General features: G+C 50.8%; 10 protein-coding genes across 10 annotated transcripts; 7 read left to right on the top strand and 3 right to left on the bottom strand.

Moving 5' to 3' along the window:
• Positions 1 to 645: 645 nt before the first annotated feature.
• On the top strand, positions 646 to 2674 carry PtrM4_123150 (uncharacterized protein; the record flags this gene model as incomplete). Its single annotated transcript, XM_066108562.1, has 5 exons — positions 646 to 772; positions 823 to 838; positions 1107 to 1349; positions 1402 to 1885; positions 1934 to 2674. 5 exons carry the CDS (start codon positions 646 to 648, stop codon positions 2672 to 2674), a joined length of 1611 nt encoding a protein of 536 aa, XP_065961747.1.
• Positions 2675 to 3446: 772 nt separating this feature from the next.
• On the top strand, positions 3447 to 4814 carry PtrM4_123140 (uncharacterized protein; the record flags this gene model as incomplete). The annotated part of the gene is made up of 4 exons (XM_066108561.1): positions 3447 to 3450; positions 3512 to 3939; positions 3996 to 4263; positions 4312 to 4814. 4 exons carry the CDS (start codon positions 3447 to 3449, stop codon positions 4812 to 4814), a joined length of 1203 nt encoding a protein of 400 aa, XP_065961746.1.
• Positions 4815 to 6025: 1211 nt separating this feature from the next.
• Positions 6026 to 8148, bottom strand: PtrM4_123130 (Herpes-BLLF1 multi-domain protein; the record flags this gene model as incomplete). The annotated part of the gene is made up of 3 exons (XM_066108560.1): positions 6026 to 6269; positions 6532 to 7730; positions 7777 to 8148. 3 exons carry the CDS (start codon positions 8146 to 8148, stop codon positions 6026 to 6028), a joined length of 1815 nt encoding a protein of 604 aa, XP_065961745.1.
• Positions 8149 to 8830: 682 nt separating this feature from the next.
• On the top strand, positions 8831 to 10237 carry PtrM4_123120 (GltD, NADPH-dependent glutamate synthase beta chain and related oxidoreductase; the record flags this gene model as incomplete). Its single annotated transcript, XM_001935547.2, has 2 exons — positions 8831 to 9364; positions 9413 to 10237. 2 exons carry the CDS (start codon positions 8831 to 8833, stop codon positions 10235 to 10237), a joined length of 1359 nt encoding a protein of 452 aa, XP_001935582.2.
• A 727-nt stretch (positions 10238 to 10964) lies between these two features.
• Positions 10965 to 11951, top strand: PtrM4_123110 (WcaG, Nucleoside-diphosphate-sugar epimerase; the record flags this gene model as incomplete). Its single annotated transcript, XM_001935546.1, has 1 exon — positions 10965 to 11951. One exon carries the CDS (start codon positions 10965 to 10967, stop codon positions 11949 to 11951), a length of 987 nt encoding a protein of 328 aa, XP_001935581.1.
• A 520-nt stretch (positions 11952 to 12471) lies between these two features.
• On the bottom strand, positions 12472 to 12801 carry PtrM4_123100 (uncharacterized protein; the record flags this gene model as incomplete). Its single annotated transcript, XM_066108559.1, has 1 exon — positions 12472 to 12801. One exon carries the CDS (start codon positions 12799 to 12801, stop codon positions 12472 to 12474), a length of 330 nt encoding a protein of 109 aa, XP_065961744.1.
• A 353-nt stretch (positions 12802 to 13154) lies between these two features.
• Positions 13155 to 16678, bottom strand: PtrM4_123090 (uncharacterized protein; the record flags this gene model as incomplete). The annotated part of the gene is made up of 5 exons (XM_066108558.1): positions 13155 to 14102; positions 14157 to 14377; positions 14436 to 14801; positions 14851 to 16067; positions 16113 to 16678. 5 exons carry the CDS (start codon positions 16676 to 16678, stop codon positions 13155 to 13157), a joined length of 3318 nt encoding a protein of 1105 aa, XP_065961743.1.
• A 2760-nt stretch (positions 16679 to 19438) lies between these two features.
• PtrM4_123080 (AfuA, ABC-type Fe3+ transport system, periplasmic component) lies at positions 19439 to 20611 on the top strand (the record flags this gene model as incomplete). The annotated part of the gene is made up of 3 exons (XM_001935544.1): positions 19439 to 19890; positions 19941 to 20075; positions 20128 to 20611. 3 exons carry the CDS (start codon positions 19439 to 19441, stop codon positions 20609 to 20611), a joined length of 1071 nt encoding a protein of 356 aa, XP_001935579.1.
• Positions 20612 to 23659: 3048 nt separating this feature from the next.
• Positions 23660 to 24172, top strand: PtrM4_123070 (uncharacterized protein; the record flags this gene model as incomplete). The annotated part of the gene is made up of 1 exon (XM_066108557.1): positions 23660 to 24172. One exon carries the CDS (start codon positions 23660 to 23662, stop codon positions 24170 to 24172), a length of 513 nt encoding a protein of 170 aa, XP_065961742.1.
• A 1230-nt stretch (positions 24173 to 25402) lies between these two features.
• Positions 25403 to 26425, top strand: PtrM4_123060 (DUF3669 domain containing protein; the record flags this gene model as incomplete). Its single annotated transcript, XM_066108556.1, has 1 exon — positions 25403 to 26425. One exon carries the CDS (start codon positions 25403 to 25405, stop codon positions 26423 to 26425), a length of 1023 nt encoding a protein of 340 aa, XP_065961741.1.
• Between the last annotated feature and the right edge of the window lie 99 nt (positions 26426 to 26524).

Here is a 26524-nt window from a genome sequence, read left to right as displayed (position 1 = left end):
ATGCTTAGTAAGCACGGGACGAATGTGTAGGTGTACCAGACTTACCAATACAGTCCATTTCTTCGCAATGAAGTAGTCTACCAAATAGATCTCGACGTGGATTCAGGCTGGATCAGATGCAGTGGTAGTCGTCGTCCGAATACCGGGCTTCTGATATGTACTTTATGCTCTGTATCAACCCATGCGCAAAGGCAGAACCCCCCAAAGCCTCCTCAACACAAATTTTCTCAAAACCCCAAGAATGCCTACCTACCATTACCGAAAAAAAAAAGATTTTGTAACATACACGGTCGATAATCGTACGACCAATGCATCAGCCAGCCAGTCCCCTCTTCTCGGACCGGGGTTTTACGGCGACGTCATGCTTGGTGTGTGGGTCCAGCTTTTGAGCACCAACCCACGACATCACTCCATACCCTCCGAACAAGGCTAGCCTGGACCATCGTATCCTTTAAATTCGACAAAGCTTCCCCCAGAATCTTGGATTTTGTCACAACTTTGCTTGTCGCAGCTCCCTCTCCACTCTATCTGTTGATGGTTTGAACGCCAGAAATCATTGGATAACAGCCCCGAAGCTCTATCGATAAGACACCTGGCTGGGATCACAATCATTATTGCAAGCGAGCAAAAAACAGCAAATTCAACATGTCTGTCTCAGCGGCTTTGAGAAGTCGGGTTAGGAGGCCGAGTTATCTGAAGAAGATTGCAAAGGCGGAGGATTTGCTTCATCATTTTCCGAATGGGGCTTACATTGGCTGGTCGGGATTTACTGGTATGATTTATGCATTTTTATTGTCTGTGGCTCAAACTGATTTCGAATAGGTGTCGGATATCCAAAGTAAGTACATCTCGACGGTCTGACTCTATGTTCGGCCAAATTCATGAGGCTCTTTCATCTACCTACCCGGGATCCGAGGGGGAACGGAAGTGACGAAAGCCGAGCTATCTCCGACTCCACAATTCTGGCTGCGCATGGATCAAGTCGAAACGAGTACCCTTTGGAAGTCGATCTTGGCTGTCCAAGAGATTTGGGAATAGACGTGGCTATGCCGATCTCGGCCTTGATGATCGTGTTGCTTTGCAGCTTGAGGCTAACGTCATGATAGGAAGATCCCCACTGCCTTGGCTGACCACGTGGAAAAGAACAGCCTTCAGGGCCAGCTAAAGTACAATCTCTTTGTCGGTGCCTCTTCGGGGGCTGAGACTGAGAACCGATGGGCTCGCTTGAACATGATTGAGCGGAGATCGCCGCATCAAGTCGGCAAGGAGATTGCCAAAGGTATCAACAATGGCAACATCAAGTTTTTCGACAAGCATCTTAGCATGTTTCCTGTCGATCTGATGTATGGGTAGGTATTGTGCAGAGTTCTCAGGAAAGAAGGTTGAGCTGATTTTGCTTAGCTTCTACACACTTAACAAGCCCAACAACAAACTGGATGTTACGATTGTGGAGGCGTCTGCGATTACTGAAGATGGAGGTATCATTCCAGGTGCCAGTGTTGGCGCATCACCGGAATTGATCCAAATGGCCGACAAGATTATCATCGAGGTGAACACGGCGGCTCCCTCTTTTGAAGGTCTTCACGACATCACCATGACTGATCTCCCACCCCGCCGAAAGCCATACCTCATCATGTCCCCCGAAGATCGCATCGGTACTCCTCACATTCCGGTCGACCCCGAAAAGGTTGTCGCTATCGTGGAAAGCGACTATCCTGATCAGACGCAGCCTAACGCACCCGAGGATGACACGTCGAGAGCCATTGCTGCGAACTTGATTGAGTTTCTGAAACATGAGGTCAATCACGGTCGTCTACCGGAGAACTTGCTGCCAATACAGTCTGGTATTGGAAACATTGCCAACGCTGTGGTTGGTGGTCTTGCTGTAAGTCAAACGACTTGTTTCGATATGTATGGTCACTAACAAGAACAGTCTGGTGGTGCCAACTTCAAGAACCTCAAAGTATGGACCGAAGTGCTCCAGGACTCTTTCCTCGATCTCTTCGACTCTGGCAACTTGGACTTTGCAACCGCTACATCTATCCGATTCTCTCCTGATGGTTTCCAACGTTTCTACGACAACTGGGACCGTTATGCGCCAAAGCTGCTCCTCCGCTCCCAGCAAGTCTCCAACTCACCGGAAATCATCCGTCGACTCGGAGTAATTGGAATGAACACTCCAGTAGAAGTGGACATTTACGCACACGCAAACAGTACTTGTGTCATGGGCAGTAAAATGCTCAACGGTCTTGGCGGATCAGCTGACTTCCTCCGTTCATCAAAGTACTCAATCATGCACACGCCCTCAACCCGCCCTACAAAGACGGACCCCACAGGCATTTCTTGCATCGTTCCCATGTGCACACACGTAGATCAGACCGAGCACGATCTCGATGTCATCGTCACTGAGCAAGGGCTTGCGGACGTTCGTGGGCTCTCACCGAGAGAACGAGCGCGGGTCATCATCAACAAGTGCTCACACCCAGATTACCGGGATATTCTGGAAGATTACTTCAACAAAGCCGAGTTTGAGTGCCTGAGGAAAGGATGGGGCCATGAACCGCACCTGTTGTGGAACAGCTTTGACATGCACAAGCATTTGAACGAAAAGGGTACGATGAAGCTGCCCAAGTGGGACTACAGCAGCGCAGAGGATGCGATGCACAAGGCTTAGTTAGTTACTGGATAAGATGTAATGAGAATGTTTGTTTTTAGTGGGGGCGACATGGCGTCGGACTGATTGCCTATGCGTGTCATTGGCGGCCTGGATGACGATTGTGTTGGGCTGGCGGTAGCTGCAGGCTGTCATAGTCAACATTGCATTGCAGCAGACGTGCAGGTGTCAAGGCGGCGGCGCAAAAAGGGGCTGCTTAGACCATGAGTTCGTTTGACCTAGTCGCTGCATGACGCCTTTGCCGCGAAAAAGGATTAAGGGCCTGGAGTGGGAGAGTGTGGAGTGTTGGGATGGCATTGCCACCCGCTAGAGGCTAACACGCGTCGGAACACATGATCGCGTGGCTCACAAACGACTTTAGTCACTCGCACTCGGCCTCGGGACGACACGACCGTCTTGTTCCTTTCCCCCCTCAACCGGGACGTGCCTTGAAGCCTGACGACTGCCCTGACTACTTGTTGTAAATTTCCCCAGGCCCTGTTTGATCTTCCGCTGGGCTGCCAAAGAAGAAACGAGATCAAGGTATTCCCTGTTCCCGCCCGTTCACGCGTCTTCGCGGCAATCTCGCGTGCTGCACACGAACACGGCCACGGTGCTCCGACGGCACGTCTCCCCATCATCGCCCTTGTCAGCAGAGACTACGGCTGCTACTATTGTACCCTTTTTGCATTTTTACTCGACTCCCATAGTTTGTCCAAGAGGTTGTATCTTTTTGTTGAAACCCGTTGGCCGGTTTACTACGTGTTACCCCGCCGCCACGCCCGCGGGCACAATGGGTAAGTGTCGCGTTCTGACTGCGCAATTATCCCGGCACTCACGTATCCGTTGTAATATTAGAAACCCCCAGTACTGCAAAGACGGCCGCTGTTGCTACCGCCATCAAGCCAGACATTCCCGTCACCGTGACGGTTCCGGATTCGCAGGAGTCAGCAGTGTCGACGACTTTCTCTGCACCCGCCTTGGCGTCATCGTCGAGCAATCTGTCTACGTCGACAACAACAGAAACAGACTCGACCGCGCCTTCTTCGGCCAATGTGCCTACCCAAAGTAAACAACATGAGGTATCGATGCCACCGACACCATGCAGCCAGCCACTCGGCTCTCCGGCCCCGGTAACACAGAGCTCAAAGAGAACATCGGATGGCTCGCTCAAACGTCCTGGTGTAGGCGGAGAGGGAGAGAGTCGACCTGGTCGTATAAGTGCACACAAGCGGAACAAGAGCATGGATACACACTCGGCTATCCCCGGTACCCGTATTGGAGAGGTGCGTCCCAGGTCCATGGCTCACCATGTACGTGCAGATTGCTGACGTAGATGCAGCTATCCGCACAACTCAAGACCCGTCTATCATATGCCATGGTCAAGGTCCAGAATGGCTGGGAGAAGCAGTCACTCGAAGAACTTGAGGAAGGCCAGTCTCAGCGCGCATCGCCAAATTCTGCCCCAGGGAGAAGCGACCATGTGCCATTTGAATCGCCTGCTACAAGCAACCGGCGACGAAGACCGAGTCATGTTTCTGATAGCTCAGATCAAATGCTCATGTCCCCGTCCTCCGACCCAAGCGCATCAGTGCCAGCCAGACCAGTTTGTCCGTACCCCTCTTCCTAATGTCATAACTCCCATTAACCTCATCCAGCTTACTGGGGCCCAGGCACTCACCCAGCCCTCAACGCCGCCGCAAACCTCATCGACATAACCGGAGGCCACCACCCATACGGCCTCGCCCCGGCCCCAACATTCCAAACCAGCCGCCGCCGCCGCTCCACCCTCACGCACGCACCCCCACTTCTCCTCGGCGCCGGCACCCAGCGAAAACACCACAGCCACCTCGGCGCACACCCTTCGTCACCACAAACTCCCCGCGGAACAGGTATTCTCCGCATGCCGAGCCAACAAGCTGAGAAAGACGCCGTCGATACTTTACTCTTCATGAGTAGTCCGAACAACTCACAACGGCTTCCTACCTCCGCCCAAACTATGCCCATGCCTAGTCCACTGCGTGCTGAGGCGCCTCAACGACGCGTCATGTTTGAGACATATCCAAGTCAGGAGAAAAGGGGGGTTGTTTATCAACCTGGGATGCCTGCTCCGCCTCACCATCATCAACATGCTCCTTATCCCGCTTATCCAGCAAGATAGCAAAGAACATCTCCCTCTGCCACATGGGAACAATGGCACTGTTGACCTGACGCCTTCCCTACCGTTTATTCCTACCACCAAAGTGTCCTACCCACAACTGTGTGTGTTTTTCTTTTCTGATTCTATTAGACCCCACGACGGCATTTTCTTGCATGGCTGGCGTTGAGATACCCCCCCACTGCAACATGACTGCAACTGCACTACTACGGCAGAAAGGTTTCTTGGTCTACAATGTTTGTTGTTGTTGTTGTACTTTTTTGTACTTTTCTTCTTTTACTGTCGTTCACTCCTCTCTACTTACTCCGCATGTTTCATCGCAATACGACTGTATCGCGAAATACGATAACAACGACCCCGGTGATGATGATGATGATTACTAATGGTGGCTCAGTCTGTTAATCAATGACAAATCTACCGCCTAGGAAAAGTTTTCTTTGAGGTATGGGGGCAGGGCTTTCTTGGGTGGGAATTGGTGTTGTGTTGTGTTGATCGACCGATTGAAGTCCCTTTAGTATTACTATCGTTGTCATCGTGGATGTTGTTGTTGTTGTTGTTGCGTGGGTGGTGTGGTATTATGGGAGGGGTTTGCTTTCTTGAAATGTGGGAGGGGATTATGGTTAGGGTTGGCTGGCTGGGGTTTTCTTGGGCGGCGGACTCTGTGTGCATTTATGTGGCTTTGGCTTTGGCATTTTGCGTGTGCGCATGGCATGTTATATGATACGATGCGAGGAAAGTACGTGCTTATGAATGTATCTAACGAATGTTCAATGGAAAAACACATTGATTGAATTATTTGGTTGAAATGTTGTGGGTGTGAGAAAGAAGTCGGTGGGTGGGTAGATGTAGATGTGCATGTGTGGGTAGATGTAGATGTGCATGTGTGGGAAAATGTGGTTGGGATACCTAGAATATGGATTTCATCATGAACATCGCCTTCCCATCCATCGTGTAAGACGTGATATCAATCATCTCTCGTTTTCTTTCTTCCTTTCTTCATCCCGATTCCCGCATCTTACATCGTTCAAACAAACAAGCCATGATAAGAAACCCGCTTTTTCCAACATGAAACATCCAAGACTCATCATCACCCGCCGTCCAAACCAAACCAAACCAATCCAATCCAAGCAATACAATATCCCCCCCCAAAACAATCACAGGTATATATCAAAGCAAATCCCATCCAAACGCCATCCCAATCCCATCGCCCCTAACTAATAAGCAGCAGCAACACCACTAACCCTCCTCTGCACAACCGTCATCCCACCCCTCCCCTCCTCAGCAATCTTCCCACTAACGTCACGTCTCCGCCCCCCGCGTCCAAGACTCAACGTCCCCAAATCCTCACCACCATCATCAAACTCATACGGATTAACGTAATCCACACCCGAGCGACTGACCACACGCGGCGAATGCGCTTTCTGCGGCGTGTATCCTGTTTCGCCCGTGCGTTTGATGCTGGTGTAGGATTTTTTGTGGAGGGAGAATGGGGATGTGGGGTTGTTGGAGGTGTGGGAGGGCACGGCGGGAGGGGGGGTGTTTACGGCGTATTGTTTTGTGGCCGAAGGGAGGTGATTTGGTGTGTTTTGTTGGCTGGGGTATTGGTGGAATGTTTGGGGGCGGGATGTGAAGGCGTTTTTTGCGGGGGAGGGGGAAGGCGAGGGCGAGAGGGAGTAGCGGGGGGTTTGGGACGCGGTGGGTTGGAGGTTGGCGTAGGAACGTGTTTTTCGTGTGCTGGAGGAGCGGGAGAGGGTTCGTTCGACGGATTTCTCGCGGGATGTGGCGGGCGGTGGGGTTGGGGGGGTTCATGGAGAGGGGTTGCGGGATTAGGTGTTTGGCGGCGGCTTCGTCTTCTTCCATGTCGGACGTTTCTTCTTCGTAGCGGGACACAGTTGTGTAGCCCTTGTTGGAGGAGAACATGGATTGGCGGTGAGTTGGGGCGGGGATTTCATGCTCCTCCTCGTGCTCTTCTCCTTCTTGCTCTGGGTAGACGAACCAGTTGTCTTGCTTGAGGCTTTGTTGCGAGTTGCGCTGGAGAGACAGATCGCCGGCTGCGTCTTGTTTCTCGGCCTCGTTCTCGCCAGTCGGGTTGTATATGTCTTGTCTCGATGCGGTTGTGATGTACGAGTCATTGCGCGAGTGTCGCTTGATGTTTGCCTTTTCAGAGAGCATCGACTTGCGCTGCGCCAGAGTCTGGTGGTCACTGTCTTGACGACTCAAAAGGTCGCCACGGTTATTCAGATCCTTGCGCGACTGATGCGCAGACGCTGGTTGCGAGTACAAGGACTGTCGTTCTCTTGACTGACGAGCGGAAGCGGGTGTATGTGGCGAGTACGTGATATCAGAGGCCGTTCGCGTATGCATAAAAGGGATTGCCTTTTCTGGGCTCTTGAAATCGCTGTAGATGAGCGAAACAGGCCTGGAAGTTTGATCGCCGGCCACAGTGCTCTGGTCACTGAAACGCTTCTCTTGGTAGGAAGTCAGAGGAGTAGAGGCAGATATCGACGAGTTCTTGTGCTTGTGCTTGGTCTTTCGGCGCGACGTCAGGTTGTCCTCGAGAGGATTCATGTCCGGGGGCAGTTTCGCAATCTTTCGGAAAACGAGTGCAAGGTACATGTCGAGGAAAGTAGACACCAGATGAAGAGCACCAACAGTTATTCCCGTAAGCCAAGTTGACATGAGAACCTTGTCCGTTTCCGCGTCGGTAGGGAACATTGTCCGCCAGCGTCCCGTTGTTCCAGCCTGCATGTCGGCGTTGCGTCGGGCCATGAGCACCGTGAAGACGTAAAACGGGATGAAGCTGCAGTCGGCGACGAGGGCAAAGAAGTGGTAGCTGGCGGAGCTACCGGCTGGTCGCGTTTTGGGATTTCGAAGTAAGTGGTATACCGCGTACAAGCAGACACCGAGGTCCACACAAGGCTGATAATGTTAGTTTTGAGTCGTCGTGCTTTCGCATCGCACTTACCGGGACCCTCATTATGTATCCTTCTGAATCCTGCGCGCCCTGGATGAAGATTCCGCACAACAAAACACCAACTGCGCCACACAAAGTAAGCAGCCTGAGCGCAAACTGCGTCCATCGCGCAATGTTGATGAAAGTCTTGATTTTGTTGGTCATGGGTTTTGCGTCCGTCTTGCCATACGGAAGGACCAGATAGCTATCCGGGTGTTGGTTGAAGTCGATCAAAGGACCCTCTTTCTTCTTCTTCGGTGGCGAAGCAGGCATACGACTCGCCCTGGTAACTGCCTTGGGATCGAATATGGGCTGCGTAGGATCCGTGTCGGCCATGGAGTCCCTTTGCGCCGCGTACATATAGGGCTGCCAGCGGCCCGTCATGGCTGCGATGGGATGATGATTAATGAATGAAAGACTGCTGCACACGACCGTTCAAACAGAAATGAGAGATGGTCTCGTCGTATGACTAAAGCAAAAGAATGCGAGTGGCAGTTGATGATTGACATGGGGCGAGGATCTGGGGTGATAAGTATGTAAATACAGGGTTGCTATGACAACAATCAATAGTAACCAATACTGATGCAGAAGACATGACGTGAAGAACATGGGAGGGACATGGGTACGAGCGGGTAAAAAAAGCATTGACTAGCCGCAGCCGCCAGCAAAGACTTCTGAACATGTGGGGGTCCCATGTCGGATGGGATGCTCAGACGTCCAGACGGCATAACGGGGGAGATGAGTAACAATAACTTAGTCATCTTTGACTTAGTCATCCAGATTCCTTGGTACCGTTGGAGCCGCTACCAACAGCAAGGACCAGGACTCTCAGATCATGTACCTTTCCCGGCACATGACACCGACGCCTCATGTCGCTAGATGTACGCGATGGATCAGAAGTCCATGTTTTAGAACATGCCAATGCACCCCGCAATGGATAGCGCGCCCAACGTCAATCACACCCGCCCATGGTGTGTACTATAGTACGGCAGCCAGCTCGCGAGGGCGCCTTCGCGTCGCCATCATTGGCTCGGGGCCGGCAGGCTTCTACACGGCATATCGACTCATGAACAAAAACAAAGATGCCGTCGTCGACATGTACGAGCAACTGCCCGTTCCCTACGGACTCGTCCGCTACGGTGTCGCGCCAGACCACGCAGAAGTCAAGAATTGTCAAGGTACTTTCGAGGAAGCTGCACAATCACCGCAGTTCAATTACGTGGGCAATGTGAGGGTGGGGCATGATATTGAATTGGCCAAGATGAAGCCGCATTACGATGCCATACTCTTCTCATACGGCGCGAGCGAGGACAGGCAGCTAGGCATACCCGGTGAAAACCTACCGGGTGTATATTCTGCAAGATCGTTTGTAGCGTGGTACAACGGCTTGCCGGAATTCAAAAGCTTGAACCCAAATCTACAGGCTGGTGAACAGGCGGTTGTCATTGGTCAAGGGAATGTAGCTTTGGATGTTGCGCGCATGCTTTTGACCCCAGTACATGTGCTGCAGAAGACGGATATTGCCGAGCAAGCCATACAGACACTGTCAGAGAGCAAAGTGCGATCGGTTCGAGTTGTTGGTCGCCGTGGACCCATACAGGTACGTCGTCAACTCGCGACCGCCATTATGTCGCTTACAACACGATAGGCTGCCTTTACAGTCAAGGAAGCTCGCGAGCTCATGAATTTACCATCCGTTACTTTCGAACCCATCGACCGCTCCCTCTATCCCGCCGATATCAAGAAGCTCCCACGCGTCCAGAAACGTATAGCAGAAGTCCTTCTCAAAGGCTCCAAGACAGACACACAAGACGCGTCCAAGAGATGGGCTCTCGAATTTATGCAGGCACCAAGGTCCATGCAAGCCAACCATGGCCATCTCTCATCAGTGATGTTTACAAAGCAACAATTCGTACCCGACGGCGATCCCTTCGACCAAACAACCCGCGTCATGCCTACAAACGAGGAGACTAGTCTTGAAACATCCCTAGCTTTTCGCTCCGTGGGCTACAAGTCCACCGCCATACCCGGCCTATCAGAAATTGGCGTTCCCTTTGACGAGAAACTAGGCATAATCCCCAATGACATGCATGGCCGTATCATCACACCATCAGCCGGTCCTGGAAACCTAACAGCAGGCCACGTCCCCGGGCTCTACTGTGCAGGCTGGGTCAAGCGCGGACCCACCGGTGTCATCGCCAGCACAATGCAAGATGCCTTTGCCTCTGCAGATATCATCCTCCAGGATTGGGAGCAACATGTACCGTTCCTAAACGACAAAACCGGTGACAATACAAGTACGGGACTGGGCTGGCATGGCATCCAAAAGGAAGTCGAAGCCAGGGGTGTTAGACCCTTGAGCTGGGACGACTGGAAGAAAATTGACCAGGCTGAACGGGCGAGGGGAAAGGAAAAGGGCAAGGAAAGGGAAAAGTTTCAGAGTGTAGAGGATATGTTGGCTGTTCTGGGGTAAGATGCTTGCCCGACATTTACCGGCAGTCAATAGAAAAAATAACGAAAGAAGAAGAAGGAGAAGAAGAAGAAGAAGAAGAAGATTGAAGGCTATTTGCTTCTTTGGACATAAAATGCTCTAGTGTAGAGTTTGTGTTAGATCTGACTTTTTTATTGTTATTTGCTAGGTATTGTCCGTCAAAGTTACCACGAAATGTAGAAAGCAAAGTTTCGTGTTGGCTGGAGTGTCACGGCAAAAAGCAAGGATTGGCAAAAACATACAACGCGGGGATTCGCTAGTGGCCACCTGGATAAGTACTAATCCTCCGGTACACTGCTTGTATATGGCTGAGCGGACGGGAAGCTTTAATCTCACTTGTTCTACCATCATGATCATAAAGACCGCAATGTGGGGTTCCCCAGGCTAATGAGGCGGCTCCGGAGACTAGCGTCTTTGATTTGTGGGTCATTGCAAGCAATTCTCCCTCGAGACGAGCGAAACGAGCGAGACGAGCATGACTCGCATCGATCCTCGCAATACTCCATGTCACGATTCGTATAATAGTCTCAAGTATCTCTGCTCAGTTGGCCGCATTTTCATCGCGCACTTCCTTCCTGTGCAAACAATCTTACCCTCTACTTCTTTACCGCATTAAACTGCTCTCAATCCGAGATCGTGAGCTTCAAAGTCGGAGTCCTGATCACCGCAGACCCTGAACCAAGAATTTCAAGAGCAGACCACCGAAAAAATGTCGAACAACATCCTCATCACCGGCGGCGCAGGCTTCCTGGGCCCCATGCTCGCCGCCAAGTTGCTACAAGATCCCTCCAACAACATCGTCCTCACCGATCTTCACACACCCCAGCGGCCAGCCGGAATTTCATCTTCGACATCCAACATGGAGCTCACAGCCGCAGACCTCACCTCACAAGCCGACATCACCAAGCTCCTTTCCTTGCGCCCACAATGGTCCGCCATCTTCCTTTTCCACGGCATAATGTCCGTCGGCTGCGAGGAGAACCCCGCGCTTTCCACAAAAGTCAACCTAGACGCCACGCTCTCTGTTCTCACGTCCATCTCAAAACTCAAACAACCCTCCAAACCCCGCATTGTCTACGCTTCCACACAGGCTGTGTACGGCCCTCCTTATACGGCGTCGGGCCCCATTACAGATGATACGCCCGCGACACCAATCGGCGTCTACGGCACACACAAGGCCATCATGGAATACCACATCAACGATCTCAACCGCCGCGGTCTAATCGATGCCTTCGCCGTACGTCTACCCACCGTAGTCGTGCGTCCAGGAGCGCCTTCACGATCAGCAGCAGCGTTCCTAAGCGGTATGATCCGCGAGCCCATGGCCGGACTCGAATGCATAGTACCTATTAGCGACCGTTCGGCCCGCCAGATGATATGTTCGCCCCGCGTCATGATTGAGAACTTCGTGCGTGTAATGAAGGCTCCCGCGGATGCTATGCCGCCGCACCTGCGCGCGGTGTACATGCCGGGAATCAGTGTTACGCTGGGAGACATGTACGCGGCGTTTGAGGCGGTGTGTGGGAAGGATAAGCTGGGGCTGTTGAGGGAGGAGGTGGATGAAGAGGCGAAGAGGTTGCTGGATAGTTGGCCGCAGACTGCCGAGTATGGAAATGCTACGAGGATGGGGCTGTTATTTGATGAGAGTTGCGAGCAGATTTATAGAGAGTATGCTGATAGCTTGAAGGCACAGTAGGGGATGAGGCAAATAGACCTTGATGGTATAGGTTGAATAATTAATCATTTCTGCCAAGCACGATGTTGTATTGTAAATAATGGTTGGTTGTGTTCCATACTTGTGCATTCTCAGATGAACATTGTTGCTTGATTGACTGAGCAGTATCTCGATAACCATCTGGTTGATCAGACAGGTGAACTAGTTCTCCGTGCCCTATGGTCGTATGTGAAGGAAACTGGACAAAAAGGTGACTTGATCACATAGACATAGTAAAAGAAAACAAAGAACAATGCCCATTGTTAAGCCAAGCACATACATGCTAACTTGCACAAGAATAGAAAATAAACACATTCGTATCAATATACTGAGAGACGCGCCGATCCCAGCCGGTCTTATCCCATCATATAACCAGACCACGCTTTCTTGGCGTACTAACCTGAAGAACCATCCATTACATGATTTAGATGATAGTTCTACCCACTCTTTTCATCATTATTTTCACCAACCTACACCATACATACTGTACACTTCACCCATTTTACCGGCCATTATCGAATCCCATAAAACTATCTCTTACAGGAACATTCCCATCCATAACCCTACTCTCCCTCTCCTTTTTAGCCGAGTCCTTGGATCCTTTCTTCCTATGCACACCCCCTTCCCCTGACGTCTCACTCGCGCTCCCTCTAGCCTCAATCTGACTCTGTAGCTGCTCCCGCTGCGCTGCCGCAATGCGCTCGTAAGCTGGATTAGGCGGGGGCCAAAGATCAGCCGTTGTGACGTTTGTTTGTTTGGGGAAGACGTAGTCTGCGCCGCCAAAGGAAGACGACGATGATAACGAGGAATTTACTTCATTTCCGGGGTGCATTTGGCGGAGTTCTGGTAGGGGAGGGGGGGAATAGGTCCGAGGTGGATACGTTTATTGTCTTAGGGCCGCTGCCGACGGTTTTGGGGGGGATGGCGAGAGGCGCGGGGGTAGGCGCTGGGAAGATGAACGAGGCTCGGATGGAGCGTGTTGCTATACTGCTCGAGGTTGGTGTTGTCCAGCCTGGGCTTGCGGCCACAGTGCGTGGCTCTTGTATCATGGTTGTGCGCGAGGGCTCTATCGCGATTGTTGGGACCGGAGGGGGCCAGAGATCAGATGTATGGACGTCTGTTGTTTTGGGACCCTTGTGCATGGGCGTCAGTGGTCCCCTGGGGAGGAGAGGGGAGCGCGCGGTCTCAAATATGTCGGACGATGGTCGGTTTTCGGCATATGGGGCGGGTGCGGTGAAGATGTCGTCCTCTGGGTTGGACGTGGTTAGGCCGGCTGTTCGTGGGGTGGGTATGGGATTGAAAGTGAGAGCGTGGGGAGTAGCTGCGGCTGAAGAAGTGAGGGTTGATGGCCTGAGCATGCTCCTGGTTGGTAGTCCTGCGCTTCTTGGTGCAAATGGTATTATGGGGACCGGGGGCGTTAAACCGTTGGCTCTGGTGTTCCCGGGTACATAGCCACCGGTTTTGGGGGTATAGATGCCGCGCTCGTGGTAGTGTTGTTGCTCTTCCGCTGATATGAAAGGTGAGGCTCTTGAATCTCTCTCGTGGATACTGCCGTCTTTGAGGATATTGAATGGTGTGCTGATGCCGATTTGTTCCTCGCCTTTTAACGCGTTGGCTTCCCATGTGGGGGAGTCGCGGTCTGCTCGCGGTCAAGTCGAGTTTTGGAGGAGGTTCTTTCCTATCAAATCCAAATGTTGCCATGGTGTCACTCCGCTTGTGTTGTCTGAGACTTGAAAACGATGAACGCTTTTCACCTGCGGCTTCACTTTTCGCGATATGTTGTTCCAGCCACGCTCTGAATCCAACAATGGCCGTGGCACTGATTTGCACCATGAGAATGATGCTCACAACGGTCGTAGCGGCGATGGAGTCGAAGAATGCATCAATGACGCATAAAGAGACAGAGCGAAGGGTCGAGAAACCTTGTAGAACAACCAATTGACCAAGTGTTAAGAGGAGCTGAGTCGAGATCCCGCTGATGAGGTAGATACGTTGTGGTGTTTTGGCAAGTGCCAAAGGTCCTTTGTAGCCTGAAAACGATGAGGGAGGCGGGAGCGGGAGGTCGGTCCGCAGACGAACAATGGTAAAGCCAACTGTAGGAAACAGGAAAATGAAGGCGATCAGGCCGATAATCTGTTCTCAGTCGTTAGCTGCCATCTCGTATGAAATCTTACACTATAAACTCACGCTATGTGCATCCCTAAAGTGAGTAGAATTGCCTATCCCAACAATTCCCAGAATGATGGCAATGATGCCGAAGATGGAGAAGGATATCAAGAACCAAAAGCGCCATTTCAAGTTCTTAGCCTCGTCGATTGGGTAGCCAGCGATGACCGAGAAGCGCCAAGCGGCACCCCAGCTGAGGTATAGTGGAAGTAGGAGGAGGAAAGCGATTGCCGCAAATAGGACTAGTATTCATGTTAGCCAAACCTCTCTTGATCCAAAACAGATACGCCGTAAGCTTACTATGCAGCGCAGTAACTACGGCAAACGGAACAAGATCCAGTCCATTGACCTTTACACTTGCATCCCGAATCACAACCTCAAAGTTATTGCCGGCATTGAAGAGTGTAATTTGGCCTTGTGGCAGTGCTCGCAAAACTGCTCCATCAAGTGGCACGGATTCATCACCCGCCATCATGTCGAGAATACTAGGGTCCGCTTTAATAGCACTCATGATGCCGAGAGCCGCTGATGCGAGACCGCCGACACCCGAGCAGGTGAGGGTGTCGATAGCTTTCTGCGCAGCCAGTTCCGCTGTAGTTGCACTGATAGCAAAGCGATTTATTTTCATTCCCTCGAGTTGACGTGCGGAGAGCGGGTCACCAGTACCTGAAACGTATTAGTAGATGAGCCCCACCAGCCATCAACACAGACTCACCTACACTAACCTCCTCCGCCGCTCTTTCGCTGCGCTTCTGTCCCGGGGCTGGATCGGTAGCATCTTGAGAGCCTTGCGTAAGATTCCTAGCGATCTGTGCAAGCAAAATTGTCCCTTTTCCTGTCAAACCTCGTGCGAATCCAACTGCGGAGCCGTTCACTGAATCGTTGAACCTTGTCGGTTTCAACACTGGTACGTTGTCGATCGCGTTTGCTGGAATAGTTCCATTGATCAAGTTGTTGATGCCTCCGACAGACGCCAAAGCACTCAAGAAGCCTTCAATTGTGCCCCTAGCAAAACCCTCTGCTGCCTTGGCAGGATCGACATTCTGGAAAACTGACGCCGGACTGTCTGTTATGAGTTTCTGAGCTTGCTGAAGCGCCGTACTGTTCATGAGAAAGTTGGCGAGCAGGTTCTGCGTGAAGCTCTCCGCAGCCATGGCTGTCTGCTCATTGTCTCCAGTCATATTAGTACCAAGGATTGGCTTCGAGTTTGCCGCCTTGAAGCCCAAGCCAATGGCAACCCCCGCACCTAAGCCTGCGCCAGCTCCTGCAAATAGAGGCTGGAGCATGGCTTTGAGATTCATCAAGTCTGTCAAACTTGTACCGGTTGCTAGCATTGAGAAGTTGCTGCCCCCGACGAAAGACCGGCTGAGGCCTTTCGCAAATAAACCCACAGCCTCGGAGAAAGCCGTATCAGTTGATGAGTCGCCCGCTGTTTGTCGCTTCTGTATTCCTGGATTTCCAGCACTTGTTGATGTCAGCCCCAAACCATCTCTGGCGCCTTCCCCGAGCCCCATGCCGGCAGCAGCAGCAATCTGGGGAAGCTGCTGCATGATCATCGAGCCACCAGCACTCTTCAACAGCGCTTGGAAGTCGATATTGGCTACAATGGGCCCTGTAACCCCAAGACCGATGTTGCCAGCTATAGCCTCAATGCTCGAAACGTTGGACGGCAAATATTGCTTTGTTGACAATCCCAGGCCTTTTGCCGTCGCATTTCCGATACCAGATGCCAGTGCATAAGCTGCTGGGCTGAAGGAGAAGTTCGTGTTGTTGCTCAGAGATGGCGTGATTGCGCTGGTCAGTCCCGAGCCAAGTTGTTGGGCAATGAGATTCAGTCCCGTCGCTGAAGCATTATTCGCCGTTGCTATTTTAGTAGCTAGATCGATTGCTTCCTGATTATCAGTCAGGTTTAGACTAGTTGTGGCGCCTACGCTGTTGAGCGTTAGTAAAGCCCCATGTAATGTGCAGGTAACCTACCCCAGACCGATACCAAGGAACAGAGCGGGTTGATCCAAACTGCTCAGTATTCCATCCAGTCCGCCTGTAAAATCCAGGCCTATTGAGTCTCCTAAGCCCGCCAGTAAGTCGCCCAGTACACCGGTAGAATTCAAGCCTGCTACACTGGGGCCACCACGGGCACCAGAACCACCGCCACCAGCTAAACCACCAAAGAAACTGCCCACTTCATCGAAGAAACTACGTTTTTTCAGTTCCTTTCGCTGTTCGCTCCGCATATGGTTGATACCATCGGTGAGGTTGGTCCCGAAGTTCTTCAGGCTATCCGATCGAAATCGCTGTCCAAGGGTTGTCGACGAAAGCGCAATCGCTTCTGTGAGTGATAAGAGTGCGCTGCGTAGCCTGGGGTCATTGTTGAGTGCATCGATAGTCCGCGTAGAGAAAATCGCATTGAGGCCATCCGGGTATTGCTCGATCGGACTAAATATCCGGCCTGTCCAAAATCCACATGAGGAGAAAAGCAGAAACAAAGCTGTGCAGAATGCCAGCAGGTACCAGACCGGCCTCCCTCGATCTAAAGCAAGCATTACAACGACGTAGGGGGGTATCTCAAAAGCATGCGGAAAAGGAGATGAAAGTGTGAAAGTATTGATGGTATTGATCAGTCACGGCACAGACACCAGGCAGGCGTACGCAGCCTGTCAACCAAAGACCAGGGAGGCTAATTTGAGTTAACCATGGCACGAAGGCTCCTAAGACTGTTGCGGTCGCTATTGCGAAACATTGTCAGCGTGATAACAGAAACGCGCTAGGTTCCCATCGAGCACGCATTGTGTCGGCAGCGATCACCGTACACATGCCCAACGCCGTTCTCCAGAGGTGTTTTCCCAGAATAACATTCGGAGGATGCCTCATATTGAGCTTCGAAGTTGGGCCAGTACTACTACTTCCCAAGCTGACCCGAGATGGATATGGGTGGGGACGTAAACCGCATCTCTATTGCGACAGCCACTGCTTCCGAAGACCATTGTCGCTCGGAAAAGGGCGTAGAAGGGTCCGACGAGGTACCTCTCGTCTGTTTCCCGGGTTGCCCTGGCTCCGCGATCTTCCCGTAGAGGTCCCGTCCGCAGATGCGACGATCTTGAAACAAGGTTACCAGCCAATGATGTTAGACACCAGAGAAAGCTTGATGACGAGAGTCATCTATTTGAAAACCGATCGAAGCACATGTGATGCCGTTGGAACGCCATGCTGTTACCGAGGAATGCCCATGACGGCAGGTACCAAGTGCATGTGTCAAAGGGATATGTTGGGAGTTAGGCTTTGTGGTGTTGTCGGAAAGCGGACTCCTTGGCAAACAGAAGCTTGGATGCATCCGTGACCCCTTGAACGGTCGGCTGGGGTAACATATGCGCAGTAATGGATTGTTATGCCGTTCCAATTACAAACGTAGAGGTGCAAATGCAGTATCGTCTGAGGGGCTGAGGGGCTGAGGCTTTTTCCCCGTTTCGAGGGGGCTTGAGCCTCGTCACGGTGCAAGCTTTGACTACCTAGCGCACGGTTATGAATGACGCGCAGCCACCGAGCCACTTCGTCATGATATGGCGCGGGCGATTAGATTTGCGATGGTCTTGACGGGTGGCAGCTGGTAAGAACGATCAAAGGAGTTGGAACAAACTTCGGGGGGGGGGGGGGTAATCACTTGCTGAATAAGCATGCAGAAAGAACTTCTGATCCGTGTAGGACATCTGATTCACGTGTCAAGTTACTCAGGCCGTCGAGCGATTCTCTTTGCGAATACGAGTCCGAAGGCACTGAAACTTTTGCGTCAATCTGTGTACCGTTTGATCTTTTTCTGGAATAGAGACTTGGTCTGAGCACGTAGACCTCTCTTTTGGACGCTTCTGGTCTCACAATTTTCATGCAGACCTTGATCACGCCAACTGTTCTGAAATTCACACGCCAATACAAGCCGGGTGCTCTCTTCCATTGCGAATTTGCTGAGTCGATGTAATCTTTCCAAGCGCTTTGGGTGCCTCAGGCACACGCCGATATTTCCCGAAGATCGCTCTCAAGCAACGCCAGACAATCACCACGACATTCTCTCCTCCGAACGCCAGCCTCGCAATACTAAAGATGCTACTCTTTGGTCTCTATCTCATCGCTTGATAGCAGTACCTCCAACGCTCGATGGCTTTCATACGCCGCCCGGGCGCAACACAAATCAATTAGTCCTACCCGCTTACCGACACAAGCCGTACCCACCCTATTACCCACCGCTTCTCCTTAGCGAAATGGTCTACACAATCTTCCGAGTTACCTTCCCTGATCTGCTACGAATGTATCACTTCGTAGTCATCTAATGTACCGGTCATTACGCCGGAGGGCAATTGGATAACACCACACACTGGGATATTCAAGACCTACCTTGTTACCAAAAATCCCGATAAAGCAGCTGGCTTAGAGCTTATGCACTGTAGTGTTGACATCTGGTTTGCCCCCTAGTCCCTGTGTTGGTTGGCTTTGCACTAAGTGCGTAAAGGGAAATAACGATAACTAGGAATGCATTCTATTCGGTGATTGTTCTGATTGATTGTCTTGCGAAGGAGAACTATGGAAGAGCTAGATATAGGAGGTCTGGTCTGAGCGCTGCTCGGACGCCGCGATCAGTGCGCCTGCTCGCGTGACCGAGATCCGTGCGGCCGATCGCGTGGCTGAGATATCGTTGATATCTGTGATCCGACACCCTGTCTGATATCTTCCATGTTTTTGTTAGCTCAATTGGGCGTGTTCTTCTCTTCCATTTTCTTGTGCGTGTAAAAGCCACTTCAATACCACAACAACACAATGATGTATCGCGACCAAAATACGACTGGCATATGGCACTATGGAACCTCACTACCATCGGGGGTGATTTGAAAATTCGGAGCGTGTGATAGCGCAGGATTTTCACTGTCGGCATGTTTCCTACCAGAAACATGTCACTCTAACCATCTATAGCGCTATCTTCGGAGTATATGTTGTCACAATGCTCATCTTTGGGTCCATCGCTCGCCTACTTTGCCCGAAAACTCTATCAAGCTTAATCCACTGCACTAGTCTACTTACAGCTATGCAACGCCGTTGAAAGATAACTTAGGCATGTTTCTGCCCGCCAAATCTTTTATCGCAAAGGGTCAAGTGGGTAATGATTTATATCTAATTAGGATCGACCATTTGCCCACATCGAAAAACACTATTCGCTAATCAATCTCCAAATAGAGCATCGCTAGTATAAGTTGCGCAATGCCCTGGCTCTCCATTGAGTAGCTGTTTTCCTATTCCAGCCAACTGGACAGACAAAAATAATGCGCGTCACACTTTCTAGTCTGGCACTTTTTGCCTGTGTCTCTGTAGCAGCCGCTGCGCAGAAAAACGCAACTATTGAGCGAGAAACCCGCAGCATTGACGAAATCTACGAAGCAGCAGTTGCCGAAGGTGGTGTTGTTACACTTTGGCATGGCGGCGATGAGAAGACCCAGCAAAACAATCTGAAGACTGCCTTCGAGGCACGATTCCCCAAGATGAAGCTCAACGTGACTGTTGACATTTCTAAATACCACGATATCAATCTCGACGCGCAACTCGCAGACAATAACGTCTACGTCGACAGCATTATTCTCCAGACGCTGAACGACTACCCACGCTGGAAGAAGGAGGGCGTTCTATTGAACTACGCGCCTTTGAACTTCGACAATGTCTACCCGGAGTTCAAAGATGCAGAAGCAGCCTACTCTGGACTGTTCATCATCGCATGGGGGTACGATACTCCGAGAACTTCGTCTTACCGTCACTGCTAACCAAGGACAGTCTCTCCGCAAACCTGAACAAGACGAGTGTAGTACCAACCGCATACGGAGACTTCATCAAACCCGAGTACAAAGACAAGATCGTTCTGACCTACCCTAATGACGATGATGCGGTTCTGTACCAGTTCGAAATTATGTATGTCAATGTTCTTGAGCTCTCTATGCAAATTGATTAACATAATTCCCAGCCGAGAAACACTGGGCGATGGATGGTTCGACGCCCTACTTGCCAACAACCCCCGCTGGGTGCGTGGCACACAAACTCCCGGCACAATCCTCGGTACCGCCAACAGCACCAGCGCAGTAAGCTTCACCAGCAGCTACTCCTTCACAGCCCGGCCACCGGTCGACTACGGATTGCCCACCGATGCCAAATTTGTCTCCTGGCCTCAAACCGGCGCCATCCTCAAAAAGGCACCGCACCCCGAAGGCGCAAAGCTGCTCCACAGCTTCATGCTCAGCGACGAGTACCAGAGTGACGCCAAATGGAGTGTTCGTCAAGACGTTGCGCCGCCCACGGGTGCGCACAAGATTCTCGAACAGCCTGGTACTGACGCGCAGGCGTTTACCAAGTGGATGTCGGACCGTGGACGAGTTGAGAGGGCGAGGTTCTTTTACGAGCAGAGGATTGGTGCGCCACAGGGTCTTAGCCCGCTCAATGATAACTTGTGAGCGTGGTCGTGCTTCTGCGATAATGTTCACAAACAATTTGTCCTTTCTCACCAGCACCAACAGTGGCCGTACTCGCAGTGAGACGATACTCTCCACATTCAACTATGATCCTTTAAGCCATGTAAAACCAGCGGTGTATTGCTGATTGATATTCATATACGGTGGAAATGGATGTTCGTTATTCGCCTGTTTACTCCAAGTTCGTACAAATTCTATATCATCACCTTGGTAAGGTGTACGTCTGGCATGCTACTATGCATCGTTCGCAATGATATTTTGGTATGCCACTTTGGCGTTTTATTAGTCTTTCATTTCACTTCTTCTCGTTTTTCTATTGTATCACTTCAGATCTTTCTGCTGTCAGCTTGCATCATAGAGACAGATCCTGGGGCCTAAAAGCATATTGCATACGCGACTTAACCCGGCCACAAAGGTAGTCGTTGATATACGCTGTATTCATCAGCCGCTTCCTATGCTACACTGGCGGACATTTACTTAAGGATTCATCCAGGCCACTGGTGTCGATATTGAGAAAGGGAGCCTAATTGATACATAAATGAGTCGAGATCAAGGTTGCAATTGCCGCGCGGATCACGCGGACGGGAAAAACCAGGAAAGTGCAGTAGGGTGTGTGGACCCCGGCCATGCAGCGTAAAGATGCGAATGACCTTATTTCAATGTCAACAGCTACATCAGATCTGATATAAGCCGCCCCGCATTGCCCGTATACAAGACTTCAAGAGAGTGTTGAGTGGTCACGCGAGGTTTACAGTATGAGCGATTATCCTGCATTGCAAGGGCTCGATTTAGGAGAGATTCGCTCCTGGGCAGGCATCTCGGCTGATTGAGAGCTCAAGACTGGATAAAAGATGAAGGATTATCGACATGTAAGATATCGGAAGGCATGTAAGAGCTTTTGAGAGGTTCGTCTAGCTCGCCAAGATATTGATTACACGCACGCGACCATGTGCAACACTGGCAGGCCATACACGAGCTACTTCCAACGCAGTTGTCTGGTGTGCACTCACGCCACCATCCTTCCCAGCGCACAACAATTGATGTTCTCTACTCGAATCCTCCAGACCTCGGTCTACCTCAAAACAAAGATTCTTATCAATGATCAATCTTTAGAGAATCCTATGTCGATCTTTGCCACGTTGCAAGGCTTGTACGCACCCTTGTCGGAGGATTTGCGTCGCATACAAGTAACGCGCTCACGCCAACAGGCACCGTCGCACACTGGAATATGACGACCCCGCACACCACATCCAATGTCATACTCTCCACATGTCCTCGTTGTAGAGGCATTCTCCTCGAAGATGAAAACTTCTATGCCCTCCAGAGTCTAGACTATATGGTTTCATCGCACTGTTCAGGCTGCCGCTTCTTCCTAGAGGTAGCGAAGGGACACAGCATAGATGCAGCCGTTGAGCCGCAGACGCAGATCCTCCTGAAACGGCGTTCCAAAGACAAAAACCTCATTGATGTATACTATGTTCGCAAGAACGGTTCAAATTTGTCTATCATTCTACCACATCAGCTAAGGCTTTGTGCCGTGTATGGTATGTTAATCGAGGAATTCCGAGTAACGTGATTCTAATTTACATTCTGTATAGAGTTCGAAATACCGTTTTGGTCCGAATACAAGGGTATCGATGACAGATACCTGGGACGACGCGTAGCGAAAAAATCAGACGATGCATCATGCCTTGACCTTGCAAAAAGCTGGTTTGAACGTTGCACTCGATCGCATGGTGCAGCCTGTACTCTACCAGGAGATGTGAAGCTTCTGACACGTCTTGTCAAGATTCCTCTTCACAATCTTGGCCAGCTGAGGCTATGCATCACTCAAGAAATGAGCGGGCGATATGTCGCTTTGTGTCGGATCACAGATATCAACGACATCTCAGCCACGCGATCGGCCGCACTAATCTCGGCCACGCGAGCAGGCGCACTGATATCAGTCACGCGGACAGGCGCACTGATCGCGGCGTCCGAGCAGCGCTCAGACCAGACCTCCTATATCTAGCTCTTCCATAGTTCCCCTTCGCAAGAGAATGAATCAGAACCATCACCGAACAGAATGCATTCCTAGTTATCGTTATTCCCTTTCAGCACTAGTGCTACAGCCCTACCAACACTTTGAGCTATTGCTGGGGTCCGGGAACCTCGTTCAGAGCCACGTCCGACACCATCGATGGACTAAAGTCCGGCTTCTTGGCAGCGGATATGCCACAAACTTTGCAGGATGCTGTTTGTATTGCACACAAGATGTGTTTTGAGTGGATCTGGATCGACCAATTATGTATCCTTCAAGACAATTTCGATGATTGGAGTCGTGAGTCATCTTGTATGGCTCAAGTGTACAGTAAGGCTGCGTTTACAATCTGCGCAGATCTGGCTAGTAGCTCAGACGAGGGTATATTTCAAGGCCGCAACGTACTACATTCGCATGCCTTTGGGCCCGACTCCGGCATACATCTGCAAACCATTTGTAAACCCTGCTAAGACATGACGCAGCATCCACTGTATAGCCGGGGATGGGCTTTCCAAGAAAGAGTTCTCTCTTCCCGTAACCTGCATTTCTTTCGAAGTCAGATTGCCTCGGAATGTAATAGTACACTATACGTCGAAGAGATACGGGGAAAACAAACAACCCCAGAGGGACATTTCGCCAAGGTAATGTTTACCAAATTCTATCACCAACGAGATGAAGTCACGCATCCCTCAGATGCCGAAATCTGGGATAGGATTGCAAGCTGTAATTCTATTCTGCAAGAGATGGCTGTCCGTAGTCTCACAGACAAGTCTGATAAATTCCCTGCAATCTCCGGTCTGGCATCAGCGCTGCAGATGCCAGAGATGGGCGAGTACTTGGCCGGAGTGTGGTCATGTAACCCTTTCCTGTCCATGGCCTGGTTCCCAAGCTGGGCGCAGGATCCTCCAAAAATATATCAGAGCCCGTCGTGGAGCTGCGCATGGACAACACATCAGATAGTGTGGTATGACGACACATGGCGGAGAAGCGGTGATATGTCTAGTGAAGCCATGTCTAACTGGCAACTGTGGGAAGACAGATACGGACCGCGCTTGCTTGGTCATAATATGGCGCTTAAGAATACGAACCACCCAAAAGGCGGAGTGCGAGAAGGGAGCAGCCTGACTATGGTTGGGCACTGCCGTCCAATCTACGTTGCCGATGTACCAGACTCGGACTACGACTACAACTTCAATGAGGTAGCTTGGGCTATTGGGGGATCCAATAAGCCAGGGAGTCGTATATGCATGGATCAGAGAGCTAACGATTGTGACGCTGTGTGTTCATTTGCAGCAGATTTTCCAGGTGTTGACAAAGATTATGAACGCGATAACGTAAAAAAGTATCTTTGTGTTCAGATTGTCCGAGAGAGGAAAGAGAGAGGGCAGAGACCGAAGATTATAGGCTTGGTTCTGAAGAAAGCGGAGAATTCTACAGAGGAAGCCTTTCGTCGTGTCGGTTTGACTGACTTTGATGAGCCTGTCGATGGCGAGTGGGTTCGAAGAACTCTGAAGTTACTGTGATGGCAACTTGGCGATATTTCTATTCGCGGTCCGTTAGCGACACACCACTAGCTAGGTCATTATGTGACTGTAAACTCGTTTTAGCGAGGCTCCATGAGGGTGAATGCATTGTGGAAGCCTGTGGTAGTGATCGAGCTTGGAGGACCTGACGCGGCAGCCGGTTGCGGAAGAGTCAAGCACATTCGAGATACTCTCGGGTAAATACCTCATAAACCGCGATATCTGCCTATGGGTTTTGGATTTTGGTGACTACAGTGCCATTCATCAAGAGCATGTGTGCGTGGAAGCTTCTGTAAAGGTATATATGGGCAGTGAGACCTACTGTATGTAAGATACACGGATATATGTATGTTCTCTGGTAACTCCTGAGGTCTAAAATACCCGGTAGTGCAAGCCAAGTAGGATAACCGACATAGCCCATCCTCTTCTGATCATCCGTCAGCTCTTAGATAGGTATCTGACAACACCGAGGATTAGAAGATTTAGCCATAGTTCAAAAAAGGATATTTCAACTATAACTAAACATAAGGTTCTTGTCAAATTTACGACTAGCCTCCTGAACTAAGTTGATGCGGCGGTCAGGATTACTCGGGCTAGTCAAGACAAGCCCGCAGCCTCTACCCCACGTAGCATTCAAACCCCGATACCATCTACTAGAGGATCATCGCACGATCAGGGTAAGGGTCAGGGTCGGTCTCGAGGGGGACGTCGTAAATCTAGAGTTAAGAGCAGTAGTCGTGACTTGAACGCGAGTTGGAATAAGTAGGACACGGAGTACAAGGATGAGAGGGGCTCACAAGATGTAAGAGTGAAAACTCTCGGCAGTGCTTTCTTCAAAATGATGTAATCGATGATTTTTCAGTTCGGTACGACAAGGGTGGGTACCGTGTTACCGTAGAGATGATGCAAATCTTCGCGCGCACATGGGACATACATGCGTTGTTGACCCACCACTTACAACAACACTCAAGTGACCTAGCACGACTCTATGGCTCACATAGCAAACGTGCACACACCTCATCGTCTGCAACCATGGTACAATAGTCTCGGAGTCATCGTTATGACGCATACAATGAGCCGAATCGACCATAGTGGCAGCCAAGAAGCGCTATCCTAAGGCCCGACTGCCTTAATACCATCACCTTGCCCACAAAATACCATTCACACAACACTATCATACAAAAATCTCAACTCCCAATTTTACAACACAACACGAACTTACCTTCAATCATGCTACAATCTAGCGGCCAATACCGCTGTATCGGAAAGGGCTTTTGCGACAGCGTCTGGACTCTCGAAAATAGTCAAGATGAGGATAACCGACAAACAGCCATCAAGCGCGAAGATGGCGGGCCCGGTCGCTCGGTCACAAATGACTACAACATGGACTGTCAAATTCTCCGCAGCAAACATCAACCACTTCCCTCGACCCCTCTCTCAATACCACGATGTCACCAGCTACTCCAGCCCAGCGATCCCTGGTGGACATCAAGCCTGCAACAATTTTCTCCTGGCTACTCTGCTTATAGAGCACTGATCTCAGAACGCATCCCCAAAGTCCCGCGCTCTATCAGCGACAAGATCGTAGACCTCTTCTGCGCCGGCAACGCTCTACTATCTGATTTCGTCAGAGGCAATCCAGCTGATGACGCTTGTTTGATTCGCCCGTATTTGGGGCGCCGACGCCGCCACAGACAAGAGGGGGTGAGCAAATCGCGCTTCCAGCGCTTCAGTCTACGAAATGTACCACTTCATATAGACCAAATGGAGGGTTTAGGTCTGGATGCCAAGTCATACGCCGAGACGATGGCAGAACCGCTTGCTCTAATGCACTGGAGCGCAAAGATTGACGCAAATGACGTCGAATATGTGCTGGCTCCTCCACGATCAGGGCATGCACCTTCATCGACCTTTCAGTCTGACTACTTGGGCGTTCACTGCATGTGGATCCTCGACTTCGATTGCTGTCGGTCGATTGATTTGGATGAACAAGGCGTTGATCAAGCCTGCGCCGCATTTTCCAAGAACGACCCTTTTTATCCTAGGCCAGGGACTGGCGAGAAAGCTAACGAGGAGCTGTGGTTGGTATTCAAGCAAAGATTCCTAGAATCTAGTCGGAGAATCTTGGGGGGAGCAAGTCGGGAGAAATGGTTCCTCGCAGACAGGCTGATGGAGAAGATCGAGGAGGAGGGACGGTCTAGGAGACGGCACCAATCCTTGGCATCTCCAACTGAGGAATCATCAACCACATGATTTGACGGAACCTCGTAGAGAATCCACGGTCAAGGGAAAGGTAGCCAGGGGACATGTAGAATAAGATCAGAGAATGCCGTTTTTTCAAACACATACAAT

Source organism: Pyrenophora tritici-repentis, chromosome 6, assembly GCF_003171515.1.
Source record: "Pyrenophora tritici-repentis strain M4 chromosome 6, whole genome shotgun sequence".
Classification (NCBI taxonomy): domain Eukaryota; kingdom Fungi; phylum Ascomycota; class Dothideomycetes; order Pleosporales; family Pleosporaceae; genus Pyrenophora; species Pyrenophora tritici-repentis.
Note: the sequence above shows the minus strand (reverse complement) of the source record. Positions and strands in the feature narration are given on the sequence as shown.